Source organism: Ranitomeya imitator, chromosome 4 (genome assembly GCF_032444005.1).
Source record: "Ranitomeya imitator isolate aRanImi1 chromosome 4, aRanImi1.pri, whole genome shotgun sequence".
Taxonomy (NCBI): Eukaryota; Metazoa; Chordata; class Amphibia; order Anura; family Dendrobatidae; genus Ranitomeya; species Ranitomeya imitator.
Window position 1 is genome coordinate 384416569 of NC_091285.1, and position 19673 is coordinate 384436241.

The window sequence follows — 19673 nt, forward strand, 5'->3', positions numbered from 1 at the left end:
ATATTACGAAGATGTGCATAAAAGTTACAGTGGTAAAAAAAGTATAATACATTGTCACTGAGAAAAGTTGGAGAAATCCTGTGAATGTAGTCCAATCTCTTAAAAGGCATGTCTGGGATACAGCAAAAATATACAAAGAGCTGAGAATATCCTAAAATAAAAAATAAAAAATGCTAAAAGCACATGCTAATTCTGTCCTCCACATAATCATTCGAGACTAATGAAATGCCCATGGGAACCCCTGTGATGGTGGTGCTTGAATGGTGGGAAATTTGCTAGTGGGTTTAAGTTATTTTTATTTTAGGACAGTCCTTGCTTAGCACATTTTTATATATGCTGGCAGTTCATTTAAACCTAATAATATAATAATAATCTTTATTTATATAGCGCCAACATATTCCGCAGCGCTTTACAGTTTAAACCTACCCATGTTGCAGTTGGAACGAAGGTAGGGGGTCCTTTAAAAATTATATCCCAGTTTGTTAGTACATTATCTTCATCGAGAAACATTTTGTTCTTCAGTTTGAACAATCTCTGTGAAATTGATGGATACATGACAGCAAGGAGCAGCCAGGCTAGAAGAGACATGCAGCTGGCCTGTAAAAATGCCTGCTTGTCAATGAGGCACACTCCTCTCAGCTGTCTGTCTGCATATTTCACTGTTCTGGGTGTCGCTGCCACCCTGTTTTTTTAGGTTTTAACCCACATTAGTTGGTTAAGTACATTTAAGTACCAATATTTATAGGCAAATATTTCATGTACTTGATTGATATGATTTTGTCACTAATACTATATTTTTTCTAACACCATCATAGTCTTCAGAACAAAGTCCCAGCACAATGTAGTAAGTTTCATTGAATGTAATGAACCATTTAGTCTTTTGTACACATCTACATATATTTATATTCCTTTTACAGTACCCTGAATCCATAGATGTTTTTTGTGTTATGCAGCCTATCTTAGGGTTAAAGTGCATCTCAGTGGCATTTTGTGGGCAGATAGGAATGTGGGGACTGGTAGAGCGCACATTCTTATTGGTGTCTATGCTTGTACAACATGTCAGAAATTCTGCACTGATTTCTTGTAGAAATGCTCCATTCTCATTGCTCAGTTGTGGTGAGGTGACTGGATGCTGCAAACATCTGATGAATTCAAGCAGGACATGGCTAAGACAAGCATGGTGTTTAGAATCACTTTCACCACGTGGAGGCTATGCTATTTTAATCTTTCATTAAACTTTGAAGTCCAACATGGCAGTAGGTTCATGGTTACAATTAGGTTACAGAATTTGGTTACAAATTAAAAACAATTGTAATTCCTCCTTGGTCGCTGTATATTCTAGTGTATTCGATGAAGTGCAGCAAATATTTTGACATTTTCCTCCTCCCTAATAGTTTATCTAAAGGCATGTTTTCTCTCTAGGCTATTCTGTGCTCTTTGAGACAATCTTATACCTCCCCCATTGCTTCTCCTTCCTTTTGCCAGTGTCAGATGCATATAACGTGCATACAGTGCCTTGCGAAAGTATTCGGCTCCCTGGAACTTTTCAACCTTTTCCCACATATCATGCTTCAAACATAAAGATACCAAATTTTTGGTGAAGAATCAGCAACAAGTGGAACACAATTGTGAAGTTGAACGAAATTTATTGGTTATTTAAATTTTTTGGGGAAATTCAAAAACTGAAAAGTGTGGCGTACAATATTATTCAGCCCCTTTACTTTCAGTGCAGCAAACTCACTCCAGAAGTTCATTGTGGATCTCTGAATGATCCAATGTTGTCCGAAATGCCTAATGATTAGTGTTGAGCGATACCTTCCGATATTCAAAGGTATCGGATGGTATCGGCCGATATCCAAAAAATATCGGATATCGCCGATACCGATACCAATGCAAGTCAATGGGACACAAATATCGGAAGTGATCCTGGATGGTTCCCAGGGTCTGAAGGAGAGGAAACTCTCTTTCAGGCCCTGGGATCCATATTCATGTAAAAAATAAAGAATAAAAAAAAAAAAATATCAATATACTCACCCCTTTGGCGAACCCTGGCAGTCACCGCTGCGAGCGTCTGCCTCCGTTCTTAAGAATGCAGAGAGTGAAGGACCTTCGATGACATTGATTGCGGTCAGGTGACTGGTCACCTGACTGCTCACGAGACCGTGACGTCATCGAAGGTCCTTCACTCACTGCATTCTTAGGAACGGAGGCAGACGCTTGCAGCGGTGACAGCCAGGGTTCGCCAGAGGGGGTGAGTATATCCATATTTTTTATTTTTATTCTTTATTTTTTACATGAATATGGATCCCAGGGCCTGAAGGAGAGTCTCCTCTCCTCCAGACCCTGGGAACCATACGCACCGCAGACGCCGAAGATGACTGGGAACACTTCCGATTCCGATATCGCAAAAATATCGGAACACGGTATCGGAATTCCGATACAGCAAATATCGGCCGATACCCGATATTTGCAGTATCGGAATGCTCAACACTACTAATATGATAAATATAATCCATCTGTGTGTAATCAAGTCTCCGTATAAATGCACCTGCTCTGTGATAGTCTCAGGGTTCTGTTTGAAGCACAGAGAGCATCATGAAGGCCAAGGAACACAACAGGCAGGTCCGTGATACTGTTGTGGAGAAGTTTAAAGCCGGATTTGGATACAAAATGATTTCCAAAACTTTAAACATCTCAAGGAGCACTGTGCAAATGATCATATTGAAATGGAAGGAGTATCATGCCACTGCAAATCTACCAAGACCCGGCTGTCCCTCTAAACTTTCATCTCAAACAAGGAAAAGACTGATCAGAGATGCAGCCAATGGCCCATGATCACTCTGGATGAACTGTAGAGATCTACAGCTGAGGTGGGACAGTCTGTCCATAGGACAACAATCAGTCGTACACTGCACAAATCTGGCCTTTATGGAAGAGTGTCAAGAAGAAAGCCATTTCTCAAAGATATCAATAAAAAGTGTCTTTTAAAGTTTGCAACAAGCCACCTGGGAGACACACCAAAATGTGGAAGAAGGTGCTCTGGTCAGCTGAAACCAATATTGACCTTTTTGGCAACAATGCCAAACGATATGCTTGGCGTAAAGGCAACACAGCTCATCACCCTGAACACACCATCCCCACTGTCAAACATGGTCGTGACAGCATCATGGTTTGGGACTGCTTTTCTTCAGCAGGGACAGGTAAGATGGTTAAAATTGATGGGAAGATGGAGCCAAATACAGGACCATTCTTGAAGAAAACCTGTTTGAGTCTGCAAAAGACCTGAAACTGGGACGGAGATTTGTCTTCCAACAAGACAATGATCCCAAACATAAAGCAAAATCTACAATGGAATGGTTCACAAATAAACGTATCCAGGTGTTAGAATGGCCAAGTCAAAGTCCAGACCACAATCCAATCGAGAATCTGTGGAAAGAGCTGAAATCTGCTGTTCACAAACGATCTCCATCAAACTTCACTGAGCTCGAGCTGTTTGCCAATGTAGAATGGGCAAGAATTTCAGTTTCTCGATGTACAAAACTGATAGAGACATACCCCAAGCGACTTGCAGCTGTAATCGCAGCAAAAGGTGGCGCAATAAAGTATTAAGTTAAAAGGGGCCGAATAATATTGCATGCCCCACTTTTCAGTTTTTGAATTTCCACAAAAATTTTAAAATAACCAATCAATTTCGTTCAACTTCACAATTGTGTTCCACTTGTTGTTGATTCTTCACCAAAAATTTACATTTGGTATCTTTATGTTTGAAGCATGATATGTGGGAACAGGTTGAAAAGTTCCAGGGAGCCGAATACATTTGCCCACTGACATAAAATAAGTTTGCCCACTGACAAAGATATGAACAGTCTATAATTTTAAGGGTAGGTTCATTTTAACATTGAGAAATAGAATATCAAAAATAAAATCCAGAAAATCACATTGTATAAATTATATAAATTTATTTGCATCTTGCAATGAGAAATAAGTATTTGGTACCCTACCAACCATTAAGAGTTCTGGCCAGACTGTTCTCACTTATCTCTGGATTGTTTCCTACAACTCCTTTGTTATCTCCAAGGACTTACTATATACTACTGCTTGCTGTTCCTTTCTCATTCACCTCCAGACACTGGATTCCAGCAGTGCTACATCCATAACGTAACACCATGGTTCAAGCATAATGAATCACATGACATCATCCCTTTTAATACTTTCTACCCATTTTCAGAGTAATACAATTATGAATTCAATAACACAATCCCAACTCTGATTCATGCTACTCATAGTCTTGGCAGCATCAGATGGCAGGTTATTTTTAATACTTCCTGTGAATAATATTGGAGATATAATTTAATGTCCATCATTTGTATCATATTTTGCCTGGGATTATAAAACCCTCTTTCCTTTGTCTAGCAGAGACTCAGCAGGAAGTCCAAAATTATCAAAGCCTCAAGGAGAAAGCTGGCACCTAGCTCAGCGGAGTAGGGAGGTCAAGCCTCCAAAGGCAGTGACAGATCTCACCCCTTAAGCCAGCCAGCTCAGAGCAGGATAAAAGCTTGCTTGCAATATAGTGTCTTGCTGAAGCTGTCAAAGAACATTCTCAAAGCATAATTCAATAAGGAGATATGGACATTCTATACGTCGTAACATCGTGTACATTTTCGAGATCTCTGGAACGGACTGAACACCTCTTAAGGTCTCTATCCATTCTAAAATCCCAGCAAGGAAAGGTACGTAGAATGGCCAGTAGGAACTACACTGTGTGCAGAATTATTAGGCAAGTTGTATTTTAGAGGATTATTTTTATTATTGATCAACAACTATGTTCTCAATCAACCCAAAAGACTCAAAAATCAAAGCTTAATATTTTTGGAAGTTGGAGTGTTTTTTTTTTAGATGTGGCTATCTTAGGAGGATATCTGTTTGTGCAGGTAACTATTACTGTGCAGAGTTATTAGGCAACTTAATAAAAAACAAATATATTCCCATATCTCTTGTTTATTTTCACAAGGTAAACCAATATCACTGTACAAAATTTAGAAATAAACATTTCTGACATGCAAAAACAAAACCCAAAAAAATTAGTGACCAATATAGCCACCTTTCTTTATGATGACACTCAACAGCCTTCCATCCATAGATTCTGTCAGTTGCTTTATCTGTTTACGATCAACATTGCGTGCAGCAGCCACCACAGCATCCCAGACACTGTTCCAAGAAGTGTACTGTTTTCCCTCCCTGTAGATCTCACATTTTATGAGTGACCACAGGTTCTCTATGGGGTTCAGATCAGGTGAACAAGGATGGTCATGTCATTATTTTTTCTCCTTTGAGACCTTTACTGGCCAGCCACGCTGTGGAGTAGTTGGAGGCATGTGATGGAGCATTGTCCTGCATGAAAATCATATTTTTCTTGAACGATACCGACTTCTTCCCTAAAAGGTCCCACAAGTTCATCTTTGATGATACTAGCCCGTACCAGTACCCCACCTCCACCTTGCTGGCGTCTGAGTCGGAGTGGAGCTCTCTGCCCTTTACTGATCCAGACTCTGGCCCATCTATCTGGCCCATCCAGAGTCACTCTCATTTCATCAGTCTATAAAACCTTCAAAAGTCAGTCTTAAGATTTTTCTTGGCCCAGTCTTGACGTTTTATGTTATATTTCTTGTTCAAAGGTGGCCGTTTTTCAGCCTTCCTTACCTTGGCCATGTCCCTGAGTATCGCACACCTTGTGCTTTTTGTTACTCCAGTAGTGTTGCAGCTCTGAAATATGGCAAAACTGGTGGCAAATGGCATCTTCGCAGCTTCACGCTTGATTTTCCTCAATTCATGGTCAGTTATTTTGCGCTTTTTTTTGCCCAACATGCTTCTTGCGACCCTGTTGGCTATTTGCCATGAAACGCTTGATTGTTCGGTGATCACGCTTCAAAAGTTTGGCAATTTCAAGACTTCTGCATCCCTCTGCAAGACATCTCACAATTTTTGACTTTTTAGAGCCCTTCAAATCTCTCTTCTGACCAATTTTGCCAAAGAAAAGGAAGTTGCTTAATAATTAAGCACACCTTAGGGTTTTGATGTAATTAGACAACACCCCTCCTCATTACAGAGATGCACATCACCTGATTTACTTAATTGGTAGTTGGCTCTCAAGTCTGAACAGCTTGGAGTAGGACAACATGTATAAAGTCGTCACGACAATACCCTTCCTTCACCAGTCATTCCAAATCAAATTATGTGAGCATTGGTACCGGATAAGAATGAGTCAGACAAAATGCTGGTTCAATCTCATTGCATGCTCGTGTGTCTACAAGATGTAGCAACGTCACAGCAACTGACTTTATTTCCTGATACACAACATTATATGATCTATTGGGGGAAGGTGTGCAGAGGGCGGGGTTAGGCGGGGTTTAAGCAATATATCTAGTATTCAGTCTCTCTGGTTGGTTCCGTCGTCATCTGGTGAATCCTCCTGTCTCCACGTCACTCAAGTTTCCATTTCAACAGAAGTGATACTTTAGCTTCAGAAACGAAAGTAGCTTCTTAGCAGGAACAAAAACTAGGGCAAAGGTGAATACTGGCAGCCATGTTACATACAGTTACATTTGCATTAGCAAGCAAAGGGAAAAAACTTATTGTTTCACAGCATAAAAATATAAAAGTACAAAAGTGTATAAAGATATATATTTTCACCTTGACAATCAAAATACAACTTGCCTAATAATTCTGCACACAGTGTAGATAGCAAAGATGTGTTTAGTCTCAATGTGTAGCAGGGGCCTGGCTGGATCCCATGGTGCCAAAACTGCCTCCCTAAGACCATTCCTTAAAGAGTTATGACTCATCTTAGGTGTTGGAGTTTTTAGCTGCTAGAGGCAAGGTGAGGGAATTTGGGTTTAGCCCAGAGGGCCAGAGGGGAGTGCCCCAAAGGGGATAAAGGCTAGTGTAAAGCCATGTGGTCTCTCTCTCTCTCTGTTATGCTTGCGGTTCGCTTTGAAATGGGGGTCACATCAAGTAACGTGCTTTAAGGGACCTAGGAGCCAGCTAGTAGCCCATTCCCCCTAGATCCAGCACACACATGATTGAACATGATCCATCTGTTTATTTCTTTTGTCCTACCATTATGGAATTTGCATATCTGACCAATGTTTATGTACACCTATTATGCATATAGTGTATTGTCTAGTGTGCCCTTAAGGCAATTAAATATATAATTTAACCTTGGGCTGCTGTTTTATCTTGATCCACAAATCCACACATCCATTTCTCAGTTTAACTTTCCATTCTGCCTGGGCTAGTTTCTGTCCTGAAATAATCCCGTTAACGGACTAGGCTTATATCTATTAAGGAACTGGTGGCAGCCCTACTGGGCTGGCAGCTCTCTGTTTCACTGGTGTAAGGGAAAGGGGCCTCTCAGCCTGTCAGGGTTGTGAGTGAGTGTGGTGCCACATTAGTGACTGCGTGGGCCACATTCTTACACTCCCCATACCTCCCTGAGTCCATGTGGACAAGGGGTGTCTGTGTAAAATTGTACCAGTCTGTCCTTTCATGTCCCCAGGTGGTGAAAAATGTCACGTTGGTAAAAGTTGGGAGATCGCATTACGTGATCCATCTGACATAATAGTAATGTCATGGGAGGTGGCGAGGTGTGGGTTCATCACACTTTCTATCTACTGAAACCAATAATTTTTTTCCCATTCATAAACTAAGGGTAGTCTGGGAATGTTTGTTAGTGATAGCATTTTTTATAATACATTTGCTTCCTGTTGCTTATGTAGCAAGCACATAATCTTCAATGTTCTACAAAAAATGCCATTGCTCATATCAGATCTTGTCCCCTTCTCAAACATATCCTGGAACCAATTTTATAAAAGATAAAGACAAAGAAAAAAACAAAATGAGTAACGATCCTATAGCGGCAGTCCCCAACCCTTTTTACTTTGAGAGCCACATTCAACTCTGAGAGACGGCCACGAGCCACATTCAGTGCCTCCTCACCACCACAGTAGTGACACTCAGAATCCACTATGTCCAGTGTGATGATAGCCAAAGCTACCCCACAGAAAGGAAACAGAGATCTTGTTCTCCCTAGCCTATAGACAATATAGTTACATCCAAGGTTTCCCAATTCAAGCCCATTTGATATTCCTGTATCAGGTAGAGCAGGACAGGGGACCCGACTGTTCAGCCACCTGTCCATGGGAAGCTATATAGATGAAAAAGCTTAAAAGCCATCCCACTGCGACATGGACAGGTGGTTGAACAGTCAGACCATGTCCTGCTCTGCCCCTATTCATATTGAGGTTAGCTGACACAAGGTAAGGGTTATATGCTCATTTAGTTGTTTTTTTTTTGTTGGGTTTTGTCTGTGAAATGTCCATGGTTGAATATGCTCTTACATATTAGGTGTATACCAACTTATGCTTCGGCTCATTTCTTTGGTTTTAAAATTTTGTAAAAGGTCTTTTAGCTTAAAAAGGTCTTACAGGACTTTCAATACATGCACATGTGTTCAGAACATACAAACTCCATGCAGATATTCCCCATGATTTCAATCTCAGAACACCAGTGCTGTAATTCAATAGAGTAATTACTGAGCCCCATGTTGTTGGTCCACATTTACTTATTATATTCTATGAAGTTTTCATTAAAATGATGGAAATGAGTCTAAAAGATTTCCCTTTTTAAAAAATAAAAATAAAGTTTGTATGCTTTATACAATTTCTTGGAAGGGTAAAGTCATCTTGCATTTATCCTAAAACAGGAAGAACACCCGTATGAATATTCAGAAGCCATTTTGGCAATGAAACATACTTTTCAGTAAAATCTTAGTTTAATTCAGTACCTTGTTTAAAATACCCACAAATATCCTTAAATATGTGCCTTATAACCCTGTGAAATGATTTGTACTCAACCATACTAAAACTACATTGTGATAAAAGCTGCTCTTGAGATTTCTTATAAATATCTGGGTAATTTTAATGGATTCCATCACTATATCAATAACAGTACACATACAGTTATATGAAAAAGTTTGGGCACCCCTATTAATCTTAAGCTTAATGTTTTATAAAAATTGTTTTTTTTGCAACTGCTATTTCAGTTTCATATATCTAATAACTGTTGGACACAGTAATGTTTTCTGCCTTGAAATGAGGTTTATTGTACTAACAGAAAATGTGGAATCTGCATTCAAACAACATTTGACAGGTGCATAAGTATGGGCACCCCACCAGAAAAGTGACATTAATATTTAGTAGATCCTCCTTTTGCAAAAATAACAGCCTCTAGTCGCTTCCTGTAGCTTTTAATGAGTTCCTGGATCCTGGATGAAGGTATTTTTGACCATTCCTCTTTACAAAACAATTCCAGTTCAGTTAAGTTTGATGGTCGCCGAGCATGGACAGCCCTCTTCAAATGATCCCTCAGATGTTCAATGATATTCAGGTCTGGGGACTGGGATGGCCATTCCAGAACAGTGTAATTGTTCCTCTGCATGAATGCCTGAGTAGATTTGGAGCGGTGTTTTGGATCATTGTCTTGCTGAAGATCCATCCCCTGCGTAACTTCAACTTTGTCACTGATTCATGAACATTATGGTCAAGAATCTGCTGATACTGAGAGGAATCCATGCATCCTTCAACTTTAACAAGATTCCCGATGCTGGGATTGGCCACACAGCCCCAAAGCATGATGGAACCTCCACAAATTTTACTGTGGGTAGCAAGTGTTTTTCTTGGAATGCTGTGTTTTTTGGCCGCCATGCATTTTTGTATGACCAAACAACTCAATCTTGGTTTCATCAGTCCACAGGACCTTCTTCCAAAAAGAAATTGGATTCTCCAAATGTGCTTTTGCATACCTCAGCCAACTCTGTTTGTGACGTGCTTGCAGAAACGGCTTCTTTTGCATCACTCTCCCATACAGTTTCTCCTTGTGCATAGTGCGTTGTATAGTTGACCGATGCACAGTGACACCATCTGCAGCAATTTGATGCTGCAGCTCTCTGGAGGTGGTCTGAGGATTGTCCTTGACTGATCTCACCATTCTTCTTCTCTGCCTTTCTGATGTTTTTCTTGGCCTGCCACTTCTGGCCTTAACAAGAGCTGTACCTGTGTTCTTCCATTTCCTTACTATGTTCCTCACAGTGGAAATTGATAGGTTAAATCTCTGAGACAGCTTTTTGTATCCTTCCCCTGAACAACTATGTTGAATAATCTTTGTTTTCAGATTATTAGACAGTTGTTTTGAGGAGCCCATGATGCCACTCTTCAGTGGAGAGTCAAAGAGGAGAACAACTTGCAAGTGGCCACTTTAACCCCTTTCTGCCATCGGACGTACTATTCCGTCCATGTGATCGCAGCTGACATCCGGCGCTATGTGCCAGGAGCGGTCACGGACTGCCCCCGGCACATTAACCCCCAGCACACCGCGATCAAACATGATCGCGGTGTGCCGGCGGTATAGGGAAGCATCGTGCATGGAGGGGGCTTCCTGCGGGCTTCCCTAAGACCCCCGCAGCAACGCGATTTGATCGCGTTGCTGCGAGGGTCTCCTTACCTCTCTCCCTGTAGCAGGCCCGGATCCAAGATGGCCGCGGCATCTGGGTCCTGCAGGGAGGGAGGTGGCTTACCAAGTGCCAAAGTAAAAAAGTTAAAAAAAAATTTCCACATGTGTAAAAAAATAAAAATAAAAAAATTCCTAAATAAAGAAAAAAAAAAACATTATTCCCATAAAAACATTTCTTTATCTAAATAAAAAAAACACAATAAAAGTACACATATTTAGTATCGCCGCGTCCGTAACGACCCAACCTATAAAACTGTCCCACTAGTTAACCCCTTCAGTAAACACCGTAAGAAAAGAAAAAAACGAGGCAAAAAACAACGCTTTATTATCATACCGCCGAACAAAAAGTGGAATAACACGCAATCAAAAAAACATATATAAATAACCATGGTACCGCTGAAAGCATCATCTTGTCCCGCAAAAAACGAGCTGCCATACAGCATCATCAGCAAAAAAGTAAAAAAGTTATAGTCCTCAGAATAAAGCGATGCAAAAATAATTATGTTTTCTATAAAATAGTTTTTATTGTATAAAAGCGCCAAAACATAAAAAAAAGATATAAATGAGGTATCGCTGTAATCGTACTGACCCGAAGAATAAAACTGCTTTATCAGTTTTACCAAAAGCGGAACGGTATAAACACCTCCCCCAAAAGAAATTCATGAATAGCTGGTTTTTGGTCATTCTGCCTCACAAAAATCGGAATAAAAAGCGATCAAAAAATGTCATGTGCCCGAAAATGTTACCAATGAAAATGTCAATTCGTCCCGCAAAAAACAAGACCTCACATGACTCTGTGGACTCAAATATGGAAAAATTATAGCTCTCAAAACTTGGTAACGCAAAAATATTTTTTGCAATAAAAGGCGTCTTTCAGTGTGTGACGGCTGCCAATCATAAAAATCTGCTAAAAAACCCGCTATAAAAGTAAATCAAACCCCCCCTTCATCACCCGCTTAGTTAGGGAAAAATTAAAAAAATGTATTTATTTCCATTTTCCCATTAGGGTTAGGGCTAGGGTTAGGGCTCGGGTTAGGGCTAGGGTTAGGGCTAGGGTTAGGGCTAGGGTTAGGGCTAGGGCTTGGGTTAGGGCTATGGCTACAGTTAGGGTTGGGGCTAAAGTTAGGGTTAGGGTTTAGATTACATTTACGGTTGGGAATAGGGTTGGGATTAGGGTTAGGGGTGCATCTGGGTTAGAGGTGTGGTTAGGGTTACCATTGGGATTAGGGTTAGGGGTGTGTTTAGATTAGGGTTTCAGTTACAATTGGGGGTTTCCACTGTTTAGGCACATCAGGGGCTCTCCAAACGCGACATGGTGTCCGATCTCAATTCCAGCCAATTCTGCGTTGAAAAAGTAAAACAGTGCTCCTTCCCTTCCGAGCTCTCCCGTGTGCCCAAACAGGAGTTTACCCCAACATATGGGGTATCAGCATACTCAGGACAAATTGGACAACAACTTTTGGGGTCCAATTTCTCCTGTTACCCTCGGGAAAATACAAAACTGGGGGCTAAAATATAATTTTTGTGGAAAAAAAAAAGATTTTTTATTTTCACGGCTCTGCGTTATAAACTGTAGTGAAACACTTGGGGGCTCAAAGTTCTCACAACACATCTAGATAAGTTCCTTGGGGGGTCTAGTTTCCAATATGGGGTCAATTGTGGGGGGTTTCTACTGTTTAGGTACATTAGGGGCTCTGCAAACGCAATGTGACACCTGCAGACCATTCCATCTAAGTCTGCATTCCAAATGGCGCTCCTTCCCTTCCGAGCCCTCCCATGCACCCAAACGGTGGTTCCCCCCCACATATGGGGTATCAGCGCACTCAGGACAAATTGGACAACAACTTTTGGGGTCCAATTTCTCCTGTTACACTCGGAAAAATACAAAACTGGGGGATAAAAAATAATTTGGTGGGTCAAAATGCTCACCACACATCTAGATAAGTTCCTTAGGGGGTCTACTTTCCAAAATGGTGTCACTTGTGGGGGTTTCAATGTTTAGGCACATCAGTGGCTCTCCAAATGCAACATGGCATCCCATCTCAATTCCTGTCAATTTTGCATTGAAAAGTCAAATGGCGCTCCTTCCCTTCCGAGCTCTCCCATGCGCCCAAACAGTGGTTTACTCCCACATATGGGATATTAGCGTACTCAGGACAAATTGTACAACAACCTTTTTGGTCCAATTTCTTCTCTTACCATTGGTAAAATAAAAAATTGAGGGCGAAAAGATAATTTTTGTGAAAAATAAATATTTTTTATTTTTACGGTTCTGCATTATAAACTTCTGTGAAACACTTGGTGGGTCAAAGTGCTCACCACACCTCTAGATAAGTTCCTTAGGGGGGTCTAGTTTCAAAAATGGTGTCACTTGTGGGGGGTTTCAATGTTTAGGCACATCAGTGGCTCTCCAAACGCAACATGGCGTCCCATCTCAATTCCAGTCAATTTTGCATTGAAAAGTCAAATGGCACTCCTTCGCTTCTGAGCTCTGTCATGCGCCCAAACAGTGGTTTACCTCCACATATGGGGTATCGGCGTACTCAGGACAAATTGTACAACAATGTTTGGGGTCCATTTTCTCCTGTTACCCTTGGTAAAATAAAACAAATTGGAGCTGAAGTAAATTTTTTGTGAAAAAAAGTTAAATGTTAATTTTTATTTTAACATTCCAGAAATTCCTGTGAAACACCTGAAGGGTTAATAAACTTCTTGAATGTGGTTTTGAGCACCTTGAGGGGTGCAGTTTTTAGAATGGTGTCATACTTGGGTATTTTCTATCATATAGACCCCTCAAAATGACTTCAAATGAGATGTGGTCCTTAAAATAAAATGGTGTTGGAAAAATGAGAAATTGCTGGTCAACTTTTAACCCTTATAACTCCCTAACAAAAAAAAAATTTGGTTCCAAAATTGTGCTCATGTAAAGTAGACATGTGGGAAATGTTACTTATTAAGTATTTTGAAAACATATCGGAACCACCAGGACATATACAACATATTCCCAGAAACCCCTATCACGGAGGGCCAGGGATCCTCTCCAAAATACAGACTATAATCATAAAGAGAAAAAAGAGAGAGTTTGCGATCCAAACCAAAGAGTATATATATAGTATGATACTAAATCAAGGTTGATCAAAAGAACCACATCTTACAGTTTTGTAAAGTTACAAACTGATTTTATTAGACACTAGATGGCAGCCCGATTCTAAAGAATCGGGAGTCTAGAATCCATATATACTTTATTTATTCAAATGTAAGAATAATACAATTAATAAATAATAGTAAGAAAGAACAAAAAATGGCTGCACTCACCAGCTCTTGACAATTCTTGTTATTTAAGGTACAGTTACACAGGATCCATGAACATGCTTATGAGGGGAGGGATGAAAGACATCAGACGACAACTTTGCGTGTTTGAATGCAGATATTAATAAATAGGCAGTTTATATTGCAGAGAAATTGCTGGGCAATAATGGACAATGTCCTTATGTGGCAAATAATAGAGCAATATACCCAATGTGGCAAAGAAGAGGTTAATAAACGGCAGTCTCTCAGTATAACAGTCCGTGAATAATAGGCAGTATATGGAGAAAACACCAAACAAAAGTTCAAAATTGGTGTGAAAATGTCACTGAACCACTTCACAACTAAATATATATCGTTTTGGTAAATGGTATTATCATTTTTTTGACGAAATTCGGCAGGAGCTTGAAGAGCAACGTCACTGGGCCCGCCTCCACGCAGTAGAAACTTGCTGTGAGGTAAAAATTCAAAAATCACACCAAAATGGCGGGCGGAGTGTGTCACAGTACGGCACGTTTCTGATTGGTCGCTCGCAGCAGGCGGCAACCAATCAGACACTGGACACTGTTGACGTCACTTATCTCCGGACATTAGCTCCGGACATTAGCTCCGGACATTAGCTCCGGACATTAGCTCCGGACAAAGCCACGGAAGTTGGCACAAATTGCAGGAAGTAGTATTCTAGGCAATTAATCTCCAGACATTAGCTCTGGACATTAGCTCCGGACATTAGCTCCGGACATTAGCTCCGGACAAAGCCACGGAAGTTGGCACAAATTGCAGGAAGTAGTATTCTAGGCAATTATATATTAGATAAATATTATACAACCATGAAAGATGTAAAACGTACATATAATACCATCAAAAAATGAAAAAAAGAAAAAAATTGGATTGGGGGTGTTCCCCCTGTGTCTCTGTTTGCTCACATGTGCTTTCTGGTTTGCCCATTGTTTTCCTTGGTTTGACATTGTTGCCTGCTTGCTCCCCCCTTCCTTTTTTTCCTTTTTTTCTTTTTTTCATTTTTTGATGGTATTATATGTACGTTTTACATCTTTCATGGTTGTATAATATTTATGTCTAATAAAATCAGTTTGTAACTTTACAAAACTGTAAGATGTGGTTCTTTTGAGCAACCTTGATTTAGTATCATACTATATATATACTCTTTGGTTTGGATCGCAAACTCTCTCTTATTAAGTATTTTGTGTGACATATCTCTGTGATTTAATTGCATAAAAATTCAAAGTTGGAAAATTGCGAAATTTTCAAAATTTTTGCCAAATTTAAGTTTTTTTCACAAATAAACGCAGGTAATACCAAAGAAATTTTACCATTATCATGAAGTACAATGTGTCACGAGAAAACAGTGTCAGAATCACTGTGATCCGTTGAAGCGTTCCAGAGTTATAACCTCATAAAGGGACAGTGGTCAGAATTGTAAAAATTGGCCCGGTCCATAACGTGCAAACCACCCTTGGGGGTAAAGGGGTTAAGTAGCTTTACATGATTGCATGCACCTGGCTATGAAGTTCAAAGCTCAATGAGGTTAGAAAACCAAAAAAAGTGCTTTAGTAAGTCAGTAAAAAGTAGGTAGGAGTATTTAAAACAAGAAAATGATAAGGGTGCCCATACTTATGCACCTGTCAAATTTTGTTTGAATGCAGATTGCACATTTTTTGTTAGTACAATAAACCTTATTTCAAGGCAGAAACATTACTGTGTCCAACAGTTATTAGATATATGAAGCTGAAATAGCTGTTGCAAAGAAAAACAATTTTTATAAAACATTAAGCTTAAGATTAATAGGGGTGTCCAAACTTTTTCATATAACTGTATGCTAATATCCAAAAGAATAAAAATAATCTATTCAAAGGGTATAATTATATTTTCTCATTGCAGAATATGCTTATTGATAACATTTAATAGTGTTAGACTTTTTTTTTTTTACATTTTTGCCTTCTAATTTTTGTGGCTGCTATTCTCTGCCAACAGGATGAACAGAGACCCATATTTGGTAAAAAATCAGTGGAAAAGACATACATTTTACCGTCATTCCTTAGATGGGGAGTTCATTGAACCCTTAATAAAGAGGCTTAATTTAGTCTTCCGTAAGAAATTTGTGTGTAATTTAAAATATCTTGGTTTTAAAATCTTTAAGTCATTATACCCCCTCCTGAGTAACCATTAAGTTTTCATTGTTGCGTGCTGCTGCTAGAAAAAGCCACCATAAATGGCAGACAGCGAATTCTTCCTGAAATAGCAAACATCATTTTCGATAATTGTTCAGGTATTTAGTGCAACTGTGGAATATTTAGCTTCTCTTGCACAAGCACAAATTAGCATTTTACATTTTCTCTGTTGGCTTGTAGATCTTTTGATCATTTTGTTTTGATGCTTAGAGCTAATGCACGTATTACAGTTCTCTACAGCTTTGAGTTATATGGCATTAATGGGAGTATATGGGGCCCTACTGGACGTTCATATTTTAGTAATTCATACATAATTTATAGTTATATTTTCTGTCTTTATAAATTCATACAAATATTTCCCACTAAAGAATTTGTTAAAAAAGTGGATATACAGGTGTATCTCACAAAATTAAAATATCATCAAAAAGTTAATTTATTTCAATTCTTCAATACAAAAAGTGGAACTCATCTATTAGATAGTCATTGCAAACAGAGTGATGTATTTCAAGTGTTTATTTCTGTTAATGTTGATGAATATAGCTTACAGCCAATGAAAACCCCAAAGTCATTATCACTTTATAACACCAGCTTGAAAAAATGATTTTCACATCCAAAATGTTGGCCTACTGAAATGTATGTTCAGTAAATGCACTCAATACTTGGATGGGCTCCTTTTGCATCAATTATTGCATCATTGCGCCGTGGCATGGAGGCGATCAGTCTGTAGCAGCCTTCAGCTCGTCTGCATTGTTGGGTCTGGTGTACCTCATCCTCCTCTTGACGATACCCAATAGATTCTCTATGGGGTTGAGGTCAGGCGAGTTTGCTGGCCAATCAAGCACAGTGATACTGTTGTTTTTAAACCAGGCATTGGTACTTTTGGCAGTGTGAACAGGTGCCAGGTCCTGCTGGAGAATGAAATTTCCATCTCCAAAAAGTTTGTCGGCCAAGGGAAGCATGAAGTGCTCTAAAATTTCCTGGTAGACGGCTGCGCTGACTTTGGTTTTGATAAAACACAGTGTGCCTATACCAGCATTTGATATAGCGCCCCAATCCATCACTGATTGTGGAAACTTCACACTAGACCTCAAGCAGCTTGGATTGTCTGACTCTCCACTCTTCCATCGGACTCTGGGACCTTAATTTCCAAGGTCTAGTGTGAAGTAACCTATCAAAGCAACCTGGGCTTCCAAAACACCTCAGCCAGCAGTGCTGCAGACTGATCACCTCCGTGCCATGTCGCCTTGAGGCAGTAATTGATGCAAAAGGAGCCCCGACCAAGTATTGAGTGCATTTACTGAACATACATTTCAGTAGGCCAACATTTCGGATGTTAAAATAATTTTTTCAAGCCAATGTTATAAAGTATTCTAATTTACTGAGATAATGACTTTTGCGTACAGCCAATGAAAACTCAATAATCATCAACATTAACAGAAATAAACACTTGAAATACATCACTCTACTTGTAATGACACTAATATGAGTTTCACTTTTTGTATTGAAGAACTGAAATAAAATAACATTTTGATGATATTCTAATTTTGTGAGATGCACCTGTATGTTGTTGCTACACTCTTGTATTGTAGAGCTATATAGCGAAACACTGAGTGTTTCCATAAAGCCACATTCTCACGTTCAGTATTTGGTTAGTGTTTTACCTCAGTATTTGTAAGCCAAAGCCAGGAGTGGGTGATAAATACAGAAGTTGTGACGTGTTTCTATTATACTTTTCCTCTGATTGTTCCACTCTTGCTTTTGTCTTACGAATACTGATGTAAAATACTGACCAAATACTGAACGTGTGAAAGTGGCCTAATGGGCATGATGCCTTCAATGCATTGACCAGTTGTATAACATTTGTCCATCTTTTTTTGTCCATAGCTTATGTGCTCATCTATTCAGAGTGCATTGTTTGAAGAAGAGGACAGGGTGAAGAAACTTCAGCAGAAAGTAGCATCACTTGAGGCCCGCAACAAACAGTTAAAAGATCGCATGAAAAAAGTCAAGAAGTCTTTACGGCAGGCAAAAAAGAATAGCAAGAATATGGAAATGATGAATCGAAAACTGAACGCACAACTGTCAACAATTACAGGACAAAATACGCATGTAAATTCGTTGAAGCAAAAGAATTCCCACTCAATGTATCTGAAAGTATGAACCCTATATGGAGGCTACAAAATATTTGTAGGACTTGAGCTTTAGGCCAGATTTATCTTGTAAATAGAATTTGTGCCTGGAACATTCTGTAACCTTTTTGGGCATAATTTACATTAGATTATTTCCAGGCATTTGGCTGCATTCTAATAATCCTTATTACTGGACACGTAGGGGATTATATATGAATAGTGTTCTAACAGCTTAGGCTGGTTTTACATTAGCATTCGGCTGGGCTGTGGATGGCTGCGTACTTCCTCCCTTCCTCCGTTAAGCTCCACCTACTCCGCATGCATCCTGCATACCTATCTTTAACATTGGGTAAGCAGGGACATGGGGATGCATCCACATGCGGCGTTTTGACGTGTCCGGTGACCGCACGGAAACGCAAAATTTTGCATTTCAGGACGCATCCGCATACAACGCATGTCCCTGTGTACCCAATGTTAAAGATAGGTATGCAGGATGCATGCGGAGTAGGCGGAGCTGAAGGGAGGAAGTACGCAGCCATCCGCAGCCCAGCCAAATGCTAATGTGAAACCAGCCTCAGAGAACAATAATAGTACAAGCTTCTGAAATGCCTCATGAGAATAAAGTAGAATACGGATACTCGATGTCAGTAATTGTTCACTGATGTCAGTACTTGAATGGGCTTTCTTGGTAAAAACCTATTTTAACTGTCCACATGATAGATGATGTGTTAGGTCGTTGTGGATCCCTTTGCTTGGGACTCCTACCAATCACTGCTGTGGAGTCCCTGAGTCTTTTGTTCAATATAAAGAGATATAGAAACAGCCAAATGAGAGATTTGATCACCCGTCCTATGCCCCCTGCCATTTTATATAAAGTACATTAATATAATGTAGCTTCTAGATTCTAAAGAATGTCCTGATTTTATAATAAGCATCAACCTTTGTGTGAGTTGCTGGGCAGCTCCAGTTTATCATGCTTAAACAGTTACTTTTTAATTTTATATAATTAACCTGCAGAACATGTTTCTAATGCTTCATATTCATTTAAAATCATTACATGTTCAAAAAAATGGTAATTTGTGTATTTTGTACCAATAAACATATTTTATAATATTGTAGAAAATATATTACTAAATTTTATTTCCCTAGTACAGTTACTGCCTTGCACCTATCAAAAAGTTGTTTCATTATTTTAGTGACATTTGCAACAGTTGGAATAATATTTAGAGGGGAAATAATAAATTACGGTATCTTATTTTTTTAAGAGGTTATGCCCAGAATCACATTATTTTTATTGCAAAAAGCCCAGTAAAGCAAACTTATTGTTAATATTCAGACTAAGTCCAAGACAATTATTCTTTCTCGCAACTTTACTTCTTTTTCCATTTCTATCTGTCTGTGCACACATAGCAGATTGGGAGGTCCTATTCTTACCTGCTAAATCTACATTTCCCAGCAGCACTTGCTTCTCCACAGTGTTGCA

The 19673-nt window shown here is 39.5% G+C and overlaps 1 protein-coding gene across 2 annotated transcripts in view; it reads left to right on the plus strand.

Moving 5' to 3' along the window:
* Positions 1-19315, plus strand: part of CCDC3 (coiled-coil domain containing 3) — a 108115-nt gene extending 88800 nt beyond the window's left edge. The window contains exon 3 of one of the 2 annotated variants that reach the window (XM_069765209.1): positions 17946-19315. In XM_069765209.1, the coding sequence (XP_069621310.1) occupies positions 17946-18221 (276 nt within the window). In that variant the 3' untranslated portion in view covers positions 18222-19315. The remainder of the gene's footprint in view (positions 1-17945) is intronic. The other variant, XM_069765210.1, reaches the window with a different exon arrangement.
* Positions 19316-19673: the final 358 nt, after the last annotated feature.